General features: G+C 36.4%; 1 protein-coding gene across 1 annotated transcript in view; it reads left to right on the forward strand.

Annotated features, from left to right (window-relative positions):
- Positions 1-14,692, forward strand: part of ahcyl2b (adenosylhomocysteinase like 2b) — a 32,576-nt gene extending 17,884 nt beyond the window's left edge. The window contains exons 2-17 of the mRNA XM_065265567.2: positions 4,792-4,900; positions 5,243-5,386; positions 5,951-6,051; positions 6,394-6,496; positions 6,569-6,663; positions 6,748-6,854; positions 7,183-7,299; positions 7,779-7,842; positions 8,247-8,335; positions 8,411-8,481; positions 9,081-9,175; positions 9,327-9,425; positions 9,608-9,676; positions 9,860-9,938; positions 12,286-12,406; positions 12,498-14,692. Of these exons, the coding sequence (XP_065121639.1) occupies positions 4,792-4,900; positions 5,243-5,386; positions 5,951-6,051; positions 6,394-6,496; positions 6,569-6,663; positions 6,748-6,854; positions 7,183-7,299; positions 7,779-7,842; positions 8,247-8,335; positions 8,411-8,481; positions 9,081-9,175; positions 9,327-9,425; positions 9,608-9,676; positions 9,860-9,938; positions 12,286-12,406; positions 12,498-12,504 (1,470 nt within the window). The 3' untranslated portion in view covers positions 12,505-14,692. The remainder of the gene's footprint in view (positions 1-4,791; positions 4,901-5,242; positions 5,387-5,950; positions 6,052-6,393; positions 6,497-6,568; positions 6,664-6,747; positions 6,855-7,182; positions 7,300-7,778; positions 7,843-8,246; positions 8,336-8,410; positions 8,482-9,080; positions 9,176-9,326; positions 9,426-9,607; positions 9,677-9,859; positions 9,939-12,285; positions 12,407-12,497) is intronic.
- The last annotated feature ends 2,558 nt before the right edge of the window (positions 14,693-17,250 follow it).

Below are 17,250 nucleotides of genomic sequence, written 5' to 3' on the forward strand. Positions count from 1 at the left end.
CGCGATGTTACCAATGAGGGAGAAGCGAGCCTTTCATTCATTCATTCAGTGCTTAAAATGGCGGTTTCAGGTGCTTCATCGATGTTAATGCCACCTTCACATAAAAAAGTTATAGAAGCTTTTTAGATTTTGGAAGCAAGACGAAGACGATAGTGTTGTGGCTTTAATTTCTTTTTATTAATTACCCACTTGTAAACTGCTGTTCACTGTTCTTTTTTATTAAAATAGTATTTGTATTAAATCTATATTCATTGAGTTGAATCGAGTATAAAAACCGACCCGAGAACCGGAATCGAAAATTGAATCAAAATCGATTTAATTTAATAGTTTGTGAATCGAAATCAAATCGACCTGGAACATCTGCATCGAGACCCAGCCTTACAAAAAGCATAATTTTTTTCTCTCAGGAGAGCTATGACTCTGCTCACTCCTTCAGGAAAAGCTTTCTGTCAGTTTATTTGATTTTTGACACTCAACTGGCTCTGTTGTTTTTGTGTGCTTAGAAGCAATTGCTCTTCTAACAGGGCGAATTCAGTAAATTTTTCCACTATTAGGTAGAGTAAAGAGGAATAAAGCATGGCAATTTGTCAATTACAAAGCATTTTTTCTAGCATTATGCCTAATTGGGAAAAGCAGACCACAGGTGTGTCTGTACTCTAGAGGCCATTTTTCTTTTCTCAGTTTCCACACTTACTTGAAACAAACCTGCATTAATGCTTATACCCCCTCTCCGGTTGCGACCTTTTGTCCTAAAGTAAATTCCAAACTATCATGTCTTGTGAAATTTCCAAGTGTCTTTGTTTATTGTTTCTAAGCTTGGCATGACGTCAGGACATAAGTTAATAAATCACTTTTTAAGATCTAAGTGCTAACATTTGCATTGCAGCATTGAAATCCCTGCCGCCCTTACGCTAGTGCAATTACCAACCTGTTACCACAACAGCATAAATAAGCAATTCCCCTGGAACACCAGCTATAGCTTTCATCATTGTGACAGCGATCTAAAAGAGTCAGTGCGGGGTCGGGATGAGCCGGATTCTATTTTGGCTCTCGTTCTGCAGTCACACTTTATCAGTGCTGGAAAAGTGTCAATTCATGTAGCTTTGCATTCATTATTCAGTTCTCATTTGCTTCAAAATTAGTACACATCCATAATGTATAAAGCAGTAAGACGACGCAGACGGCAGTCTGAGAGATTATATAAAACATAAGCTTGTAAATGCTGTAAATTGTAGAGAATTATCGAGGTCTGGTGTCTTTGTTACTGCAGACCATTTTTATATGATGTCTGTTAGTGCATTTTGTTGTTTGGTAATAGTTAGCGTGGATTACCTTCTTGCTTGATGGATAAATTTGGTACAAAATAGGTTATTCGTAGGGAAGCATGGATTTTGGTGCATGATGTCTAGAACAGCCTTTGTGTGTCTATGATCTCTAAAATGTTTTTTAGGTAGGCAGATCACTGTGGTTAAGAACAGAGCCCCAATGTAATGATTATCCTGAAACATCAGAAAGTGATTCAGTGTTTTAACAAATGACAGATAAAGTCATCCACACCAGCAGCGTAGGCTGTGTTTGTGTTCATCATCTCTTTCTCCGTAAAAACGTGCTTAAACTGGAGTGTGAACAACACTTCAACATCCATTCACAGGAAATGTGGACGTTTGTCCTTCTCTGAGCTCTCACTGAAATGCACCAATAACATGCTGCGTATCCGCTGCCTCGCTCTCTCTCTCCTGTTATTTTTCCCTCTTACATAAGTCATCTTTTTGTGGAAGCGCTGCTCATGTGGCCTGATTCTCTACTCTGTAACATTCGGCCTTTGTGTCATTCTCAGAATTAAAGCTTTTTGTCTTTTTGTTTAATTCATAAACCCATTCTTTATACCTTTGGAAGTTTAAAATGGTTTGTTCTCGTATGACACATTGTTCATTGTCATTCAGAAAGAGAACAAAATGTTTGTCCCAAACCTAGTGTTGTTTTGCACCATTCGCATATTATATAATTTTCTAGACGCATTGCTGCTTTTTTTAGCCATTCATGTAACCACATGGGGACTTTTTTATAGACGTCCTTTAGTGCTATTCATGGCAGAGTTATCATTTTTTTTCTTCTAAATAAACTTGCTGTGTTTATAGTGTACACAATTTCTAATTTGGACTACAACAAAGTATACACAGGTTTCACTCTAATATCGGGGAATTGATGTCTGTCTGTATATTTGTACATCTGTTGCATCTGAGCACTGGACGGTCCTCCAGATGGAGTGTGCCACGACCACCCCAGATATTCTGTCCTGAAGCTAGATCTGGTCAACTAATGTCAGCAGAAAGAGCATGTTGTTTAAACTGGTTAGGTAATGTTGATATGTTTATAGCACATACATTTAAACACCATTTCTTGAATAATAGAAACAATTGGGTTTGTTGGTACAGATTTTTTTAAGGTATCTCATTAAGTGTACCATCACACAATGCAAATCTCTGACTTTAAATTTTCCGTAATATAGTACATACTACATTTTTACAGTAATGTTGCCAGTTTTACTGAAAATGTGCACTGTCACACAAGGAATGCAGGGGTTTTCAACAAACAATGTGTTTTAATTTACAGTATGGTTGTTCGAGGTTTGCAATTGATAACAGTCATGTTCTCAAGAAGAAATTAAAGCAGTAAAGTTGAGGTTAAAGAACTGTAAGACACACCTAATTGTCTCCAGTAAATCCGATCCGTTTTTTTCTGAACATATATTTTGTGACCTGAAACACAAAGGGCTCTTTGTTGCTGTGTATCTGTCCATGGCATGTTTCATTATCTTAAGCTTTTAAGACAATAATCACTTCATAAACCACCAGCCTCAAAAGCCTTCGTAAACACATATAAACGCACCTTTTGCCAACATCGACTACAATCGTTCCAGGCACTGAAGAATTAAACAAAATTGATAGAGATTGACAAAAACCCTGCAATGGGCAACAGTGTCCGGTATTGTGCTTGCACATCCGTTGGATCACTTCAGACTGCATTAACAAGATAAAGACCAGTTGCCCTGTGACCATTATAGGGAAGAATGGGGGGATTGCTGAACTCTCTGTTATGATGGTAAGAGAGGAGAAAGCAACAGGGTGGGCTTCAGCCCCTTGCTGTGGGAATGGTCTTCAGGCTGTTCTGAGGTCAGAAAACTTAAACTTTTGGAAAGAAAATAGAGGATGTGATATCTGTGTACTTAGTGTCAGTTAACGGGACAGCATGTGGCCTGAGTAGACATATATGCACACCTGCTTTTATTTAGCTGAAAAGGGGGGAAAGAATTAACTTTAAAGTGCATTGCATGCTGCACATGTAGAGTAAAACTATTTTGTCGAGTTACTCATAGGCATGTTATGTTATCAATATGATGACTATTGTGTAATGCCTTAATGCAGCTTGTTATAACAATATATCTTATTTTATGGCAGCTTGAACTCCTGTAATTCAACTGGTAAAGATTTTGTTACCAGTGCAGAGACCATGGGTTCGAACCACAGGGATCACACATAGTTACTGATAGAAATGTGTAGATTAAATGCATGAATGGTAAGACAATCCTAGAATGCACTGCAGTGAGCTAACTAGAAAATCCCCTCTTGAGGGTAGATGAGAAAGTGTTGAATTATAAATCTTTATATATTCTTTTATGACACATTATAAAAATAAAAAGTACTGTGCCAATTATTTGTGTGCGTTTTGATGCTCATTTAGACTACCACAGCTCTTATCATCTTACAATCATTGCTTCGAGTTCGGGTCCATATTGCCAAACAATAAGACATAAGAAGGTGCCAAATCTGATTTCATGTAGTTCATAGGGTTTTTTCGTTCTGACTTTTCTGTGACCCTGTTGTTGTGAAACCACAATGAGTGGCAGTCGCATTAAAGTTTGTTTTTTTTTGCTCAGGGCACAGCAATATACTTGTGTGATTCAGTGTCTCTGTCAGGTTGTGCAGTCAGGCTGAATCAGAACATTACATGCAACTGTGTGTTTTACTAATGCTTTGAAACCCATCCATCCATTCTTCCTGAAAGCGTCACTTCCTTATGCCTCAACCTACAACCTAAAGATTAATCACTGCGATCACTCAATATGTGGTTGATTAGACACTGATATGTCATGGCATTATGTAAGAGTCATTCTTTAAAAACCTCTTGATGGAATGGAGGGATTTAAGGCCTGCTGTTGACTCAGATAATACCGTAGGGTGGAGGGGGTGACTGCATGGTGAAATCCTCTCACGGTTCACACAGCGCTTTCCTTTCCGCCAGCAACAGCTGTCCATCCATTAATAGAAGCAGCAGTTCACAAATCTGATTCCTTCACAACGAGCTCTCAATGGTTTTTGCTGTCATTTTTTTTGAGTAGACATGATATAGTTGTCATACAGAAGGGTTACCATGTGCCTGCTTTTAACTGTTTTACAATTTTCTTTTATTCTCTGTATGATGAATGCCTGGCTAATACCTGGCTGTGTTGCAGTATTACATTTAAAGTGTAAAAAGAAAATTACAACACAATTCACATTTTGAGGGTATTTAGGGATTGACACATTTATCATGTAAATATAAAAATTATAGCACACCTGCTCAATGTCTATAAGACGATAGTTGGTTCCTGCATGTGTCATGACTAAATTTCATCACCACGCATGTGGCGACTAGTCACGAGACTCGCAAGAACTGATGATCATCTTACCAACATAAAGAAAGCATAATAATCAAAAGTCATATTTTGTTCTTTGGTGTTTCCCCCAACAGATCCAGTTTGCAGACCAAAAGCAAGAGTTCAACAAACGTCCCACTAAAATCGGACGCAGATCTCTGTCCCGCTCTATCTCTCAGTCATCTACAGACAGCTATAGCTCTGGTATGGACACTTACACAAATCATAGACATAAGCATGCACACATAGTCACGTAAACGTGAGTTTGTTGAGCTAGCAGTGACCCAAAGCAAAATGTGAGCTAGTTTGGAAGGGCACGTTAGTATAAAGAGATCAGGTGAATCATGTGAACAAAGGGCTTCTGTGCGTGCAGGTTCTCTTGTAGGTCTTTTTAAGAGGATTACATGAAATGATAGACTTTAAAGGGGACACAAAAATCTTCATTCCTTCAGGGTTCACACACACATAGCCTGTACATGTGTCCTGATACTGATATTACACATGCTCTATACCCTTAACCTGCTTTATTTTTATTTCTTTATCCAGCTGCCTCTTACACTGACAGCTCCGATGATGAAACATCACCGCGGGACAAACAGCAGAAAAACTCCAAAGGCAATGGAGACTTCTGCATCAAGAACATCAAACAGGCTGATTTCGGACGCAGAGAGATCGAGATCGCTGAGCAAGGTGGGAGGGCCACGTGTTAACACGTGATGATGGGCTACCTGTAACCTTTCATGCGTGTTGTGATGTGCCGTGTCATCAGTAGGCCTGTCAACACATTAATCTATTGGTGTTAATGTGTAAAGGGAAAGTGTGTATGTCTGTGTGAGATTTTGATGCTCTTCCTGGGCTGCTGAGTGGCCATATGTTCAGTGTTTACTGTGAGGCAGCAGAGCGGTGCATTCAGCCCTTTTATAACCACATGACCAAATTCTCCACTATTGCCTTCTTTGTTTTTGTTATCAGCTTAATGATTAATAAATCAGCTATTTTAAAGTTATTTGTGTCATCTGATAACTGCTTTCACTGCCGTTTTACTGCATCATTAACAAGTTTCAGAATGACAATTGGAAAATATGTGGGCCACCTTACTAACTAGTTATTAATATTGGTTTATCACTATTTATGACTGGCCAATTAACAGTCCATCAAGTGACTACTATATTTTTACAAGCCATTGTGCGAAAATTAGTTTGTTTCAATATCAGTCGCATATTAAGGATTTTGATGTTTGTATGTGGTCTGCAGAAATGCCAGCTCTCATGGCGTTAAGGAAGAGAGCTCAGGGAGAGAAGCCATTGGCTGGAGCCAAAATCGTGGGTTGCACCCACATCACTGCTCAGACTGCTGTGAGTGACAAATATGAAAATATATTCTTGTTTGGACCTTCTGTCAACCTGTTGTTTTTAAGTAAAGATACCCTGGCTTATGCTCATAAACAGATACTTATTGGCATTTTTTTGTCTTTAATTAAGGCATAATTAGTCACACATTAAGAAACACTTTTAACCAAGGCAGACCATCCACACAAGTTTTAAAGAGATTGCACTGTTTTTTTATGGATGTTGTCAGAAATATGGCCTTCATGCATAGAGATAAAAAAGAGTTTGCATGCTAATACATTTGTCATTCTGATCTTACACAGACATTTACATTTTAATGTTAAGTATATTTTGGTTGTGTGTTTATAGGTGTTAATGGAGACCCTGTCTGCTCTGGGCGCTCAGTGCAGGTGGGCTGCGTGCAACATCTACTCCACCCAAAATGAAGTAGCAGCTGCCCTGGCCGAGGGAGGCAAGTCTTTTTCCAGACACTGTTTTTATATTGTCTTAATATTCACCTGACATACTTTGTGTTTTTTGGCAGGTTTTTCAGTGTTTGCCTGGAAGGGTGAATCAGAGGATGATTTCTGGTGGTGTATTGATCGCTGTGTTAATGTTGAAGGGTGGCAGCCCAATATGGTAACAAAATACATATTATTGCAGCGTATTCTGTCATTGCTTATAGACTCTGTTTTAGGATGTTTAACAACTGCTATATTGTAGATTTTAGATGATGGAGGTGATTTGACTCACTGGATTTATAAGAAATATCCCAACATGTTCAAAAAGATCAAGGGCATCGTAGAGGAGAGCGTGACTGGAGTTCACAGGTGAGATATCTGTAAAGCTAAAAAACAACAATATGGATGATTTTTATGCGTTTCTTTTTTGGTGTTTTAAACATTTTATGATATTTGCTAAATGTAATAAATTAGTAATGCTGTAATGTGGGTTAAGCCAAAGCTTACTACTATTTAGGTTAGACGCACGTGATTGGATTCAGTAATAGATGTGAACATATTTCCATCTAGTGGCAAGTAATGAAACTGACACCCATACAGATTAAACGTGTGTGTGTATGTGTGCATGCATGCTGTGTATGTCAGATCACTGTGTGTACAAATTAGTTGTTCTCTTTAAAATAATTCATTTGTCCAGGCTGTACCAGCTGTCAAAGGCTGGCAAATTGTGTGTTCCCGCAATGAACGTTAATGACTCTGTGACCAAGCAGAAATTTGACAACCTGTACTGCTGCCGGGAGTCTATCTTGGATGGGTATGTCTTTTGTTATTGACTTTGTCCTGAAACTCCATTAGATAACTGTATAACCAAAATAGTTTTTCCATAAACAATCAATACGATTGATGGACTGTTAAGTAGATACCTTTCCAGACCAGACTATTTTGAATGATATGGCTTATAGAAGTGCTTTTCAGATTTTTAAGAATCAAAACAAGAAACACAATGCTAAATGCAAATAAAAAATGCCATGAAGCATATAAGATGACAAAACATGCACATATGAAAGCACATATATTTAACAATAGATATGTATGAAATGCTTTTCTCTTATTTATTTTTTGTCATCATGATGATCTTGTTTTTGTGCATGTGCAGATGTAAAATTTTAATATTTAAAAAGATATTTCCTGTCATATTACAAATAACAATACACATAAACATAATTCTTTACATGCATTGTATACACTGGATCATAGTGTTTTTTTAGCTGAAGATGTTTGTGTCTGTTTCAGTTTAAAGAGGACTACAGATGTAATGTTTGGAGGAAAGCAGGTGGTTGTGTGTGGATATGGAGAGGTGAGATAATTAGATGGAAAATGTTGTCTGCGATTTTTTTTTTTTTTTTTTTATAACTCACTGGCTAAAAAACAATTGTCCAATTTTAAGTGGTTCTTGATCTTATTAGAAATGTGCACTTAAACTGATCTAAATGTTTAAATCAGTTAAACAATTTTGTAAAATTGCAGCATTTCTGTGTTATTGGAGAGATACCATAAATGTCCACTAGAGGACAGTCTACTTAAAAAAAAACATACATATAAAAACATACTTTTTTTAAATGCAATTAATATTGCTAAATAATAGGGTCTTCATCTTCCTAGGATTAACAAAGGATTTTGATCCATTCTGCATATGTTTGTTTTTACAACAACAAATTTTAACCTTATTTTTGACTAATTCCTACTTGTTTATGTTGTTAGGTTGGAAAAGGCTGCTGTGCCGCTCTCAAAGCGATGGGCTCCATTGTTTATGTCACTGAGATCGACCCCATCTGTGCTCTGCAGGCCTGGTGAGCATGTGATGTTAGTAAGTCTCATCTCTTCAGAAAGACCTCAGTCTCTAATGGATGTTTGTTCTTATGCAGCATGGATGGCTTCAGGCTGGTCAAACTCAACGAAGTCATCCGACAGGTCGACATCGTCATTACCTGCACAGGTAAATTTAACAGACTGACTGTACTGCATCTCAACAATCTAAACCGGTAATGAGCCCCGTTCACTTCAATAGTAGGAAAAAATAATACTATGGAAGTGAATGGGGCTCATGATCAAACATTTCTCAAAATATCTTCTTTTGTGGTCAAGAAATTTATACAGGTTTGTAACAACATGAGAGTAAGTAAATGATGACAGAATTTTCATTTTTGGGTGAACTATCCCTTTAATTTCATTTAAACACATATTTACATTAGTTTAAGAAGTGTCTGTGGTGTTTACACACTTATCAGCACTGCAGTAAATAACTGTCAAGCCAGGGGTTTATAAGAGTTTATCAGTATTTTTTGTAGACATCTGTGATCATGTGTTCCTGGTGCAGATCAAATTACTGTGTTTATATTGGTAAATACCTTTTGACTCATAAACAAGTGATTTCCTTAGACATCTGGCCTATTTCGTTATGCTATGCAGAGAGAACCCAGGATATGACTCAGAGAGATCAATATCTTTCTCTCATTATCGAAACTTAGAAGCTGTCTAGAGGACAGATAAAGGTGAAGAGGTTCTTATTTGATGCTGTGCATATGGTGTACGCAGGTAACAAAAATGTGGTGGTTAGAGAATACATGGACCGTATGAAGAACGGTTGTATCGTCTGCAACATGGGCCACTCCAATACTGAGATTGATGTGGTAAGATTAAGTTTCCCATTGCCTAGCTGTCTCTCGCTCTCTCTCTCGCGCGCTCTCTCTATCTCTCTCTGTATTCACTTATGTGTAACTATAAGTTTTATTGTGATTATAAGAGTATATTTTCTTAACACATTTATTCCAAATGTTTCAGGCCAGTCTGAGGACTCCTGAGCTGACCTGGGAGCGGGTGAGGTCACAGGTTGACCATGTCATCTGGCCTGACGGAAAGCGAATAGTATTGCTGGCAGAGGTTAGAATTTTCTTATTCCTTATTACTCATTATGCCAATGTGGTTATAGCGTTTTAAATAATTATTTATGTTTTTAAGTTTAGATAATGTGGCTTGACGTTTTAAGTGAGCTCTTAAATATAAGAGCATACATTGAGATCTTTTGTTAGTCTGACATTGTCTGTATAAATATTTCTCTCCAGGGTCGCCTACTAAACTTGAGCTGCTCCACTGTTCCTACCTTTGTGCTGTCCATCACTGCTACTACCCAGGTGAGTAAAAAATTAATTTTAAAGAGCTTTATTGTTGAGTAGGCTTAGCTGGTTACCCAAAGACTGGGTTGCTTTTGCTGTCTGGTTGCTGAGTGAGTGTGTATGAACCCCAGGCACTTAGTGTGTGTGTGTCACATCTTTGCTGTTGTCATGGTGACTGATTTCTTGCTCCTTGTCCCACAGGCTCTGGCTCTGATAGAGCTGTACAATGCTCCTGAAGGCCGCTACAAACAGGATGTTTACCTGCTGCCTAAGAAAATGGGTATGATATACTTTTTTTAAACGCATGCAAATGTGGACAAAAGCTTTCCCTACTAAGACAAGCATCACATGCAGTAAACACGTGCTGGTAGAGTCATGCATTAGCAGGACAAAGTTGTAAGTTTGATTCATATGGAACACGTCCTGATAAAATTTATAACTTTCAATGTTAGTCGCTCTGGATAACAGCTTCTTTTACATGCATAAATGAAATGAAATAAAAATGTAACCCGTAAAAAATGTACCCCGTGCTGTCTAAATGAGTCAGAATGTGCAGAATTAAATTTTGATCTAGGCAAAGGTGAAAAATGTTGATTTTTGACGAATTTGAGGCTAATGTAGATTTAAGGGTTAGTTCACCCCAAAACGACAATTTATTTTTTATTTTTATATAAATTACTTGCCAACGTATTCTGTGTCTGTACGCTGGCAACTACGTCAGCAGCATTAAAGGACTAAGGAGGAAAACAAATTGTTGAATAAAATCTTTCGTTTTTTTCTTGAACACAAAAGTGTTGTCGTCGCTTTATAATATTATTATTGAACTACTTATGAAACATGGACCTTTTTATGGCGAAATATTTATAAAACTAACTGAAGTCAATGGGACAGTCACAAGCCTCACGGTTTATGTCAAAAAAATAAAAAAATTTTTTTTTAAAGACAATTGGATGACTTGGTGGTTTAGAACGACAGAGGGGTAGGTGATTTATGCTAAAATTGTCCTTTTGCGGGTTTACTTACCCTTTAAGCCCTCATCTAGCAATCCCAATGCTCCAAATAGTAATTAAACATCTAATTATCTATTGAATTTGTACTTTTTTTGAGAAGTGTACATTTCTAAATATTTCTGTGAACGTGATTTCACCAAGTAGGGTGTGATCCTGTAATTAACACCATTGTTGGTCCTGAAACAACACTTTCATTACCCACTAAATGAAAAGTTTGGTTCAAAACGCAATAAATGCATTTTGACTTATTCTGGTAAAGCGTTTTTTCTATACCGAGAAAATGACAAGATGAAAACCACTATTTTCTGTTATAAACTTTCACTTAGAATCTTAAGGTTATAATAACATAAAAAATTCAAATCCATAATTTGATTTTTAAAGATTTATTATAAAAACAGATTATTTTTTCCGCAAAATGAATTAAATCCATTACAAGGTTTTTTTTCAAAATGTTATAAATCTATTGAATCGATAAATAAATATGCATTCATCATTGCCAAATGCCACAAAGTAGATGAGGAAAACTAGGATTCTGTGTGTATTCAGAGCGCCGCCATTATTGTTTACAATGCGTGGAATGGTGCGCTGTGATTTGTTGAGCGGATTTAATGCATTCTGTAGAGATGGAGGACTGATGTTTATCGCGTTTTGGGAAAAAAGGGAGAAAAGATGACAGAATAACACGGCGTATATCAGATTTTTTGTAAAATTAAGAATTAACTTTTTAATACTGACCTGATACAATACTGATTTTGGTGGTAACTTATTTTTTTAAAAAAATGCTGTTTATCGCGTTCAAATATTTCCTTATACAAAGAATGTATGTCCATTGGAAGCGAAGCACTTGTGTGTCTAATGTTTTGTTTCAATTTTTAAACATGCAGAAATGAGAAAATAAAGTGTTAACAAAATGATCTTACTCAGGATTTTTCTCAAAATTTACATTGCTGGGTCTTTTTGATTTCAACAGATCTAGTTTTTTTATAGAATGTAAAAATGAAATTAACTTGTTTTTGAAAATGTGCTCATTGTGACTCAATTTTTTCAGGACGGGTCGAGAGTGATGTTAACACAAACGTATAATATTTTGACTAATAGAGTAAATTGCATTATTAGTCTGTGCCATTTAAAGCTTGTTTTGAGCAGTCAAAAATTTCTGGAAATATTCAGTGTTTTCTGCATCATATGGTAACAAGAGTTTATCCATGTGGGTTCCTGCATAGACCCTGAGGAGCATGAGACAGCTGAAAATAGGTCATGCTGTCATAAACTGCTGCCATTTCTTGCTGCAGACTGCACAGTTTGGGCATTTCTCTCTGTTTCTAGTCAATCTCTCTTGTTTTCCTCTTTATGCTTGCCTTTTTTTTTCAAACCTGCATGTTGCCAACACGGGCATTATCACATTAATGAAAGATGCATGTGGGGGAATAGAAAGATATAAGATTGCTTCACGTACAGAAGCACTTACTTAAAGGTATAAAGATTAAAAAACACAATTTTTGGTCATAAATCAGGTCAATTAAAATGTAAAAGGATGAATTTTCTTGTTTTTATTGACATACACAAGATGCTTTAGGATTTTTAGGAAAAATAAATACTGAACTTCTGTTTTTGCAGATGAATATGTGGCCAGCCTACATCTCCCTACATTTGATGCACACTTGACCGAACTGACAGATGAACAGGCCAAATATCTTGGCCTGAACAAAAATGGACCCTTTAAGCCAAACTACTACAGGTCAGGCACTTTTTAAAAATGCTAAATCTTTAAACCTTTAAACCTGTTTTTGATATGGTGTTTAAAGTATGTTTGCAATTTTTTGTTTCAGGTACTAAATCCAATCACAGATGGGAAACAAAGACTCCACAAAATAAATTATCAAGACTTCACAATCCATAAAGATGAAGGCAGACACATCTGTGTAACAGGCTGCCTTTGGAGGGGAGGGAAAAACTTCAAGCTGATTGGTTGGGGGTGAAGGGGCGTGGCTAATTAGCACTGTGGCAGTGTTTATGTATTTTATGCTAGAATAACATAGCTAATCTTTTAATGAGCTGCTACTGCCAGCGGTGCAACCTAGCGACGTTTCAGTGGAAATTTCACCAGGTTTAATCTTTTCTTAGCTTCAGTGTCAGTTGTACGTAATCCATTTAGAGATCTTTAATTGTTTAACTATAATTAAGCTGTGGCGAAACAAAAAAGTAAACTAAAGAAAGTGTGTGATCATACCTGATCATTTAGTTATGGACATGTCACATGTCCTTTGTTTTTCTACACATGACTTTTTTCCTTTATACGAAACGGTGGGTGGGACAGGATTACAATTGGGCGCAGAAGTTTGCTTTTTTCTTTTAGTTGATCAAGCTGTTTGTCAAATTTCTTTTATTTTTTAAAAACTTGTATTAATTTTTACAACAGATTTTAACCTTTTGCGCTCTCAATTCTAAATAAATCTGTTAAAATTTAACTGGATTGTGAAGGATTTGGGGGCGGGGCTTATCCCCAGCCTTTACTTAGGCTGGAATTTAATCACCTCAGTGACATCAGCGTCTAAAAATTTTCTCTCCATTTCCGCACGCTCTTTCCATACTGTTCTCATCTGCTAAGCAATGCCAGTATTGTTGTTTGAGATTAAAATGCTCAAACTGTGCATTTAGAAATTTACTGTCTTGTTAGATCCACATTACTGCTGAAACTCATCAGACTGTAATCACTGGTGTATATTAAGATATTTATACAAAATGATTTTTTTTAATCTTCTGTTATTCATGTTTGTTCTTATGAGCTCATCTTCTGTCATGATAAAAATAAGCAATTAAATGTTAAATAATACTCTAGTGTAATATTACATTTAACGAAACCCTTGTTTTATATACTGTGAAGCAGAGCTTATATCAATGAAATACCAAATGTACAGTTAATTCGGTACTGAGTTTCTTTCCAGGTCATTAACTGAGGCCAAGAACAACTTGTGTACTCTTTTTAGATGTTAGAAGGATAGATCTTGAAGTAAACGTTTTAGTTCTGCTGCCTTTGTTACTGGGGTATATTCAGATGTAATAAAATCGGGACCTTTATTTTACTATATTTCTGGAAATCTTTATGACATATATTTATCTCTTTTCTTGCCGTCTGTGTTTGTCATAAAGAGAATCAAAATGATGGTCTGTTTCATGTTTAATGTGGCATTGTTTCCCTTTGTTCTGAAATGTTTTCCACTTCCACAGTAGATCTGTGTCATATTTATATCACCTGATGTTAATTAGCTAATGGAATTGATGCAGTTCAAAAGGGATTATACTTGTTTTCATCTCTGGATAACGCATAAAATTAGTAACTGAGGCCGTTTTTAGCTTTGCACAACCCTAAAGGCATATAACAGTGTTAGGTTTTCTTAAAAGGCTGCCTGGTCAACATGAGGTGTTTCCAAACTTCAGAAATGTAAACTTGGCTTATCCCAACAAACAAAAACTAATTAAATTCATCTTTACTATTACATTGTTAGCTTGTGGTGCTCTTGTAATGTGTCCAGTCAACTTTAGTATAAAAAATTTAAATGGATTTACTACCCATATCCCCATCATATCCCTATTGTCACTTTTTCAGTCTTTATCTGCTTAACACACAGTCCTTGAAGCACATCTGTTGTGTACGTCTTGTTTAAATGTTTAAACCCATTGTCTTAATTTTTTAAGGGGTGTGTGTGTGTATGCATTAGAGTGTTTAAAGAGGCTCACATGTCCAAACTCGGATGTCTTCAGAGGCCAAGACTTCATCTCTGTGTTGCAGTTAACACGCTTTAGCGTGATGGTCTTGTAAGGAGCACATGAGATCAGCACCAGCACCTCTTACAGACAACGAACGTTGACATACGAACTAAAAACAACTGTATTTATTGTAAGTCGTCACTACAAATTTTAAAGTCTCTTATGATGAGTTGTCAACTGTTTTAATATTGCAACTGATGATGAGCAATAATCTGTAATCTTGAAGAACAAATAAAGACAAGATAAGTACAACTGATTTTTTCAGGTATGACGACTGCAGTATATTTATTTTTGACTATTTATTTCAATTATTATTTCTCATTTACAGTTTTTGCTGTAAAAAGAATCAAGGTAGAACATGGTTTTGTTTAAATTAATCAATTTAAAATTAATATATATATACAAAATATTTCTACTACCTAACATGTGACAGAGTCCAATTGCTGCAGTTTTAAATGTGGTATAGGTTTTTCATATTTCTACCCTTATGTCTATCCTCTTATTTCTTGCTTGGACTACACTGAAGAAATCACTGTTTGGAGACAAAGGTGTCTCAGGGTCTGTTGGAATGTCATTTCCTGATGGATGCGACTGCTTGCATTTGCTCTGTTTCAGGTCTCATAGGGAAATTGTCCATAAGGGATTTTTGGGGGGCATGTTACTGCCAAAAGAAATTCATAAATGCAACACACTGCCCATAATTTCTGTTAATAAAGCTTAGACACATGGATGCACTGGGGAAGCTGTTATTATGCCTTTAGGAAGTACTATTTTAAAATAGTTTTTCAGAGCCTTGTTTATTAGGGGTTATTAAAAGTCCACTGGGGTTATTTTTGAAATGTCTAGTGAACAGGAAGTTGATATCTGAAAGAAGGGGTATTTTAATGCTTGTTACATTATTCTTGGTGAGCTTAGTCACTTTTCATTTCCCCGGCCGCTGAGGTCATGGACCAGGGTTGTATTTTGACCAAATGACAGTTTGGATTCTGAATAAGTAAAGACGAGAACAGCTGTTGTTGCCACTTACATCAGAGAGTGAGGGCACTATTATCTTTATTTTGACCTGCTATGAATGACTCACCAAGTTCAGGCTTTCACTAGTTTTATATTGGTGGTGAGAGGAGCTTAACCATAGCCTTTAATCAGAGCTAAATAATCTCTGCCGTTTCACAATCAAATCAATACAGAGATGACCCTGCAGGGCATTACTATCTAACAGCATTCACAGGCTGGTACTCACTGGTCCATTATGATGTTGGATATTATGTTAATAGTTGCATTGACAGCATTAAGTTTATTAGTCTTATTGTTACTGATTGTTCACTTAATTCCTCTCTCAGCTTTCTTTTCTATGTAGAGTTCTTATGAGTGACAACAATCAAGTACCTCCTCATGTAAATTGGGTAAATCAGCTTCCATTAGGTGTCACCCAATACACTTTTCCAATGCCATTTAACTTCAAGAATCAATGTGACTTCAACCCACATCCTTTTGGGTTGCTACTGATCCTTCACAATTTCAAATTACTGCAAACTGTTTATTAAAGTGTCATCCTCACTTGGCTTGACTGCTGCAGGCACTGTCATGACAGATCTGTCCCTCTGTTCCTAAAAATCAATAATTCACTTTCTTTACTAAGATAACACAAGATGGTCCTTAAATACTTATCAGTGTGTCTCTTTCTCGCTATATAGGTGTATGTTCAGTTAAACAACTCAATGCATTCTCTGTTCACCAAAGTGAGCTTTCTGTTTGTGCTAATCACAATAGATTGTAGATCTGACAGCACTCTATAGACCCTTTTACTGTTTGTACACAATGATGACGTGGCAGCGTATGCGCGCGCATTTAGGCAACGGAAGTATCAACAGTGAAGCAACACAAACAGTAAGTTATTTTTAAAAAATTGACTTTATCAACATTTTCAACACAGCTACCAGATCCGTGTACTATAGTGGAGTGGATAAAAGACGTTAGCAGATGGCCAAAAATAAAGTTGCCAGATACATATATACGTATATTAGTATATTATATTAGTGCAACCAAACGCAACAACGGGACATTTTGATGTTGAGAAACCGTTTTAATAAACTTTCTGAGTTGCTACCACGTTAGAACCAATGGGGAATAACACCACTTCCGTTGCCCAAATGCGCGCGCAGGCTATTTGATCACGTGAGCTGTAAAAGGGTCTATAGTGCCCACTTTGTCTTTGATTCATAGATGGATATTTGTTAACATGTAGTCTGTGATGAAACCCTACGGATAGTAAACACATCTTTTAATAGGCTATTTTTAACCATTTAGGGTGTGATTAGGGTGTCATGTAACTTCCAGAACACTGGGTGATTATTTTAACCCCTACCCATAACTCAATGTAACTATCCTCCTTATATGTCTTTTTAGATAGTAATTCTCTGGAATATCTGGGAAATTCTATGGAAAATTCCTTAATATGTTTAATCACATTGGACAATTAGACGTATGTGACAATTGTGTTTTTTTGCAATAACTATTAATGATGCACAATAATTTGTGCATTAATGCACTGTAGTACTTCTGCAAGAACAGAATAAAAACAGCAAAGCATAAGTTGCTTATTGCAGGTTTCAAGCATAGTTTCATATTTACTGCAAAACACTTTCCAGGATAATAAATTCTTTGTGTAGTGATGTTCAAATACTGTGTGTAAATTCAATAACAATATAAACATGCATTCAATTTACAAGAATAATTGCATTTCAATGATTGAATCCAGATGAGATTACTATAGTCCGTCAGGAAATAAATCATTCTTGTGTGCTTTTTTTAATT

Source organism: Paramisgurnus dabryanus, chromosome 1 (assembly GCF_030506205.2).
Source record: "Paramisgurnus dabryanus chromosome 1, PD_genome_1.1, whole genome shotgun sequence".
Lineage (NCBI taxonomy): Eukaryota > Metazoa > Chordata > Actinopteri > Cypriniformes > Cobitidae > Paramisgurnus > Paramisgurnus dabryanus.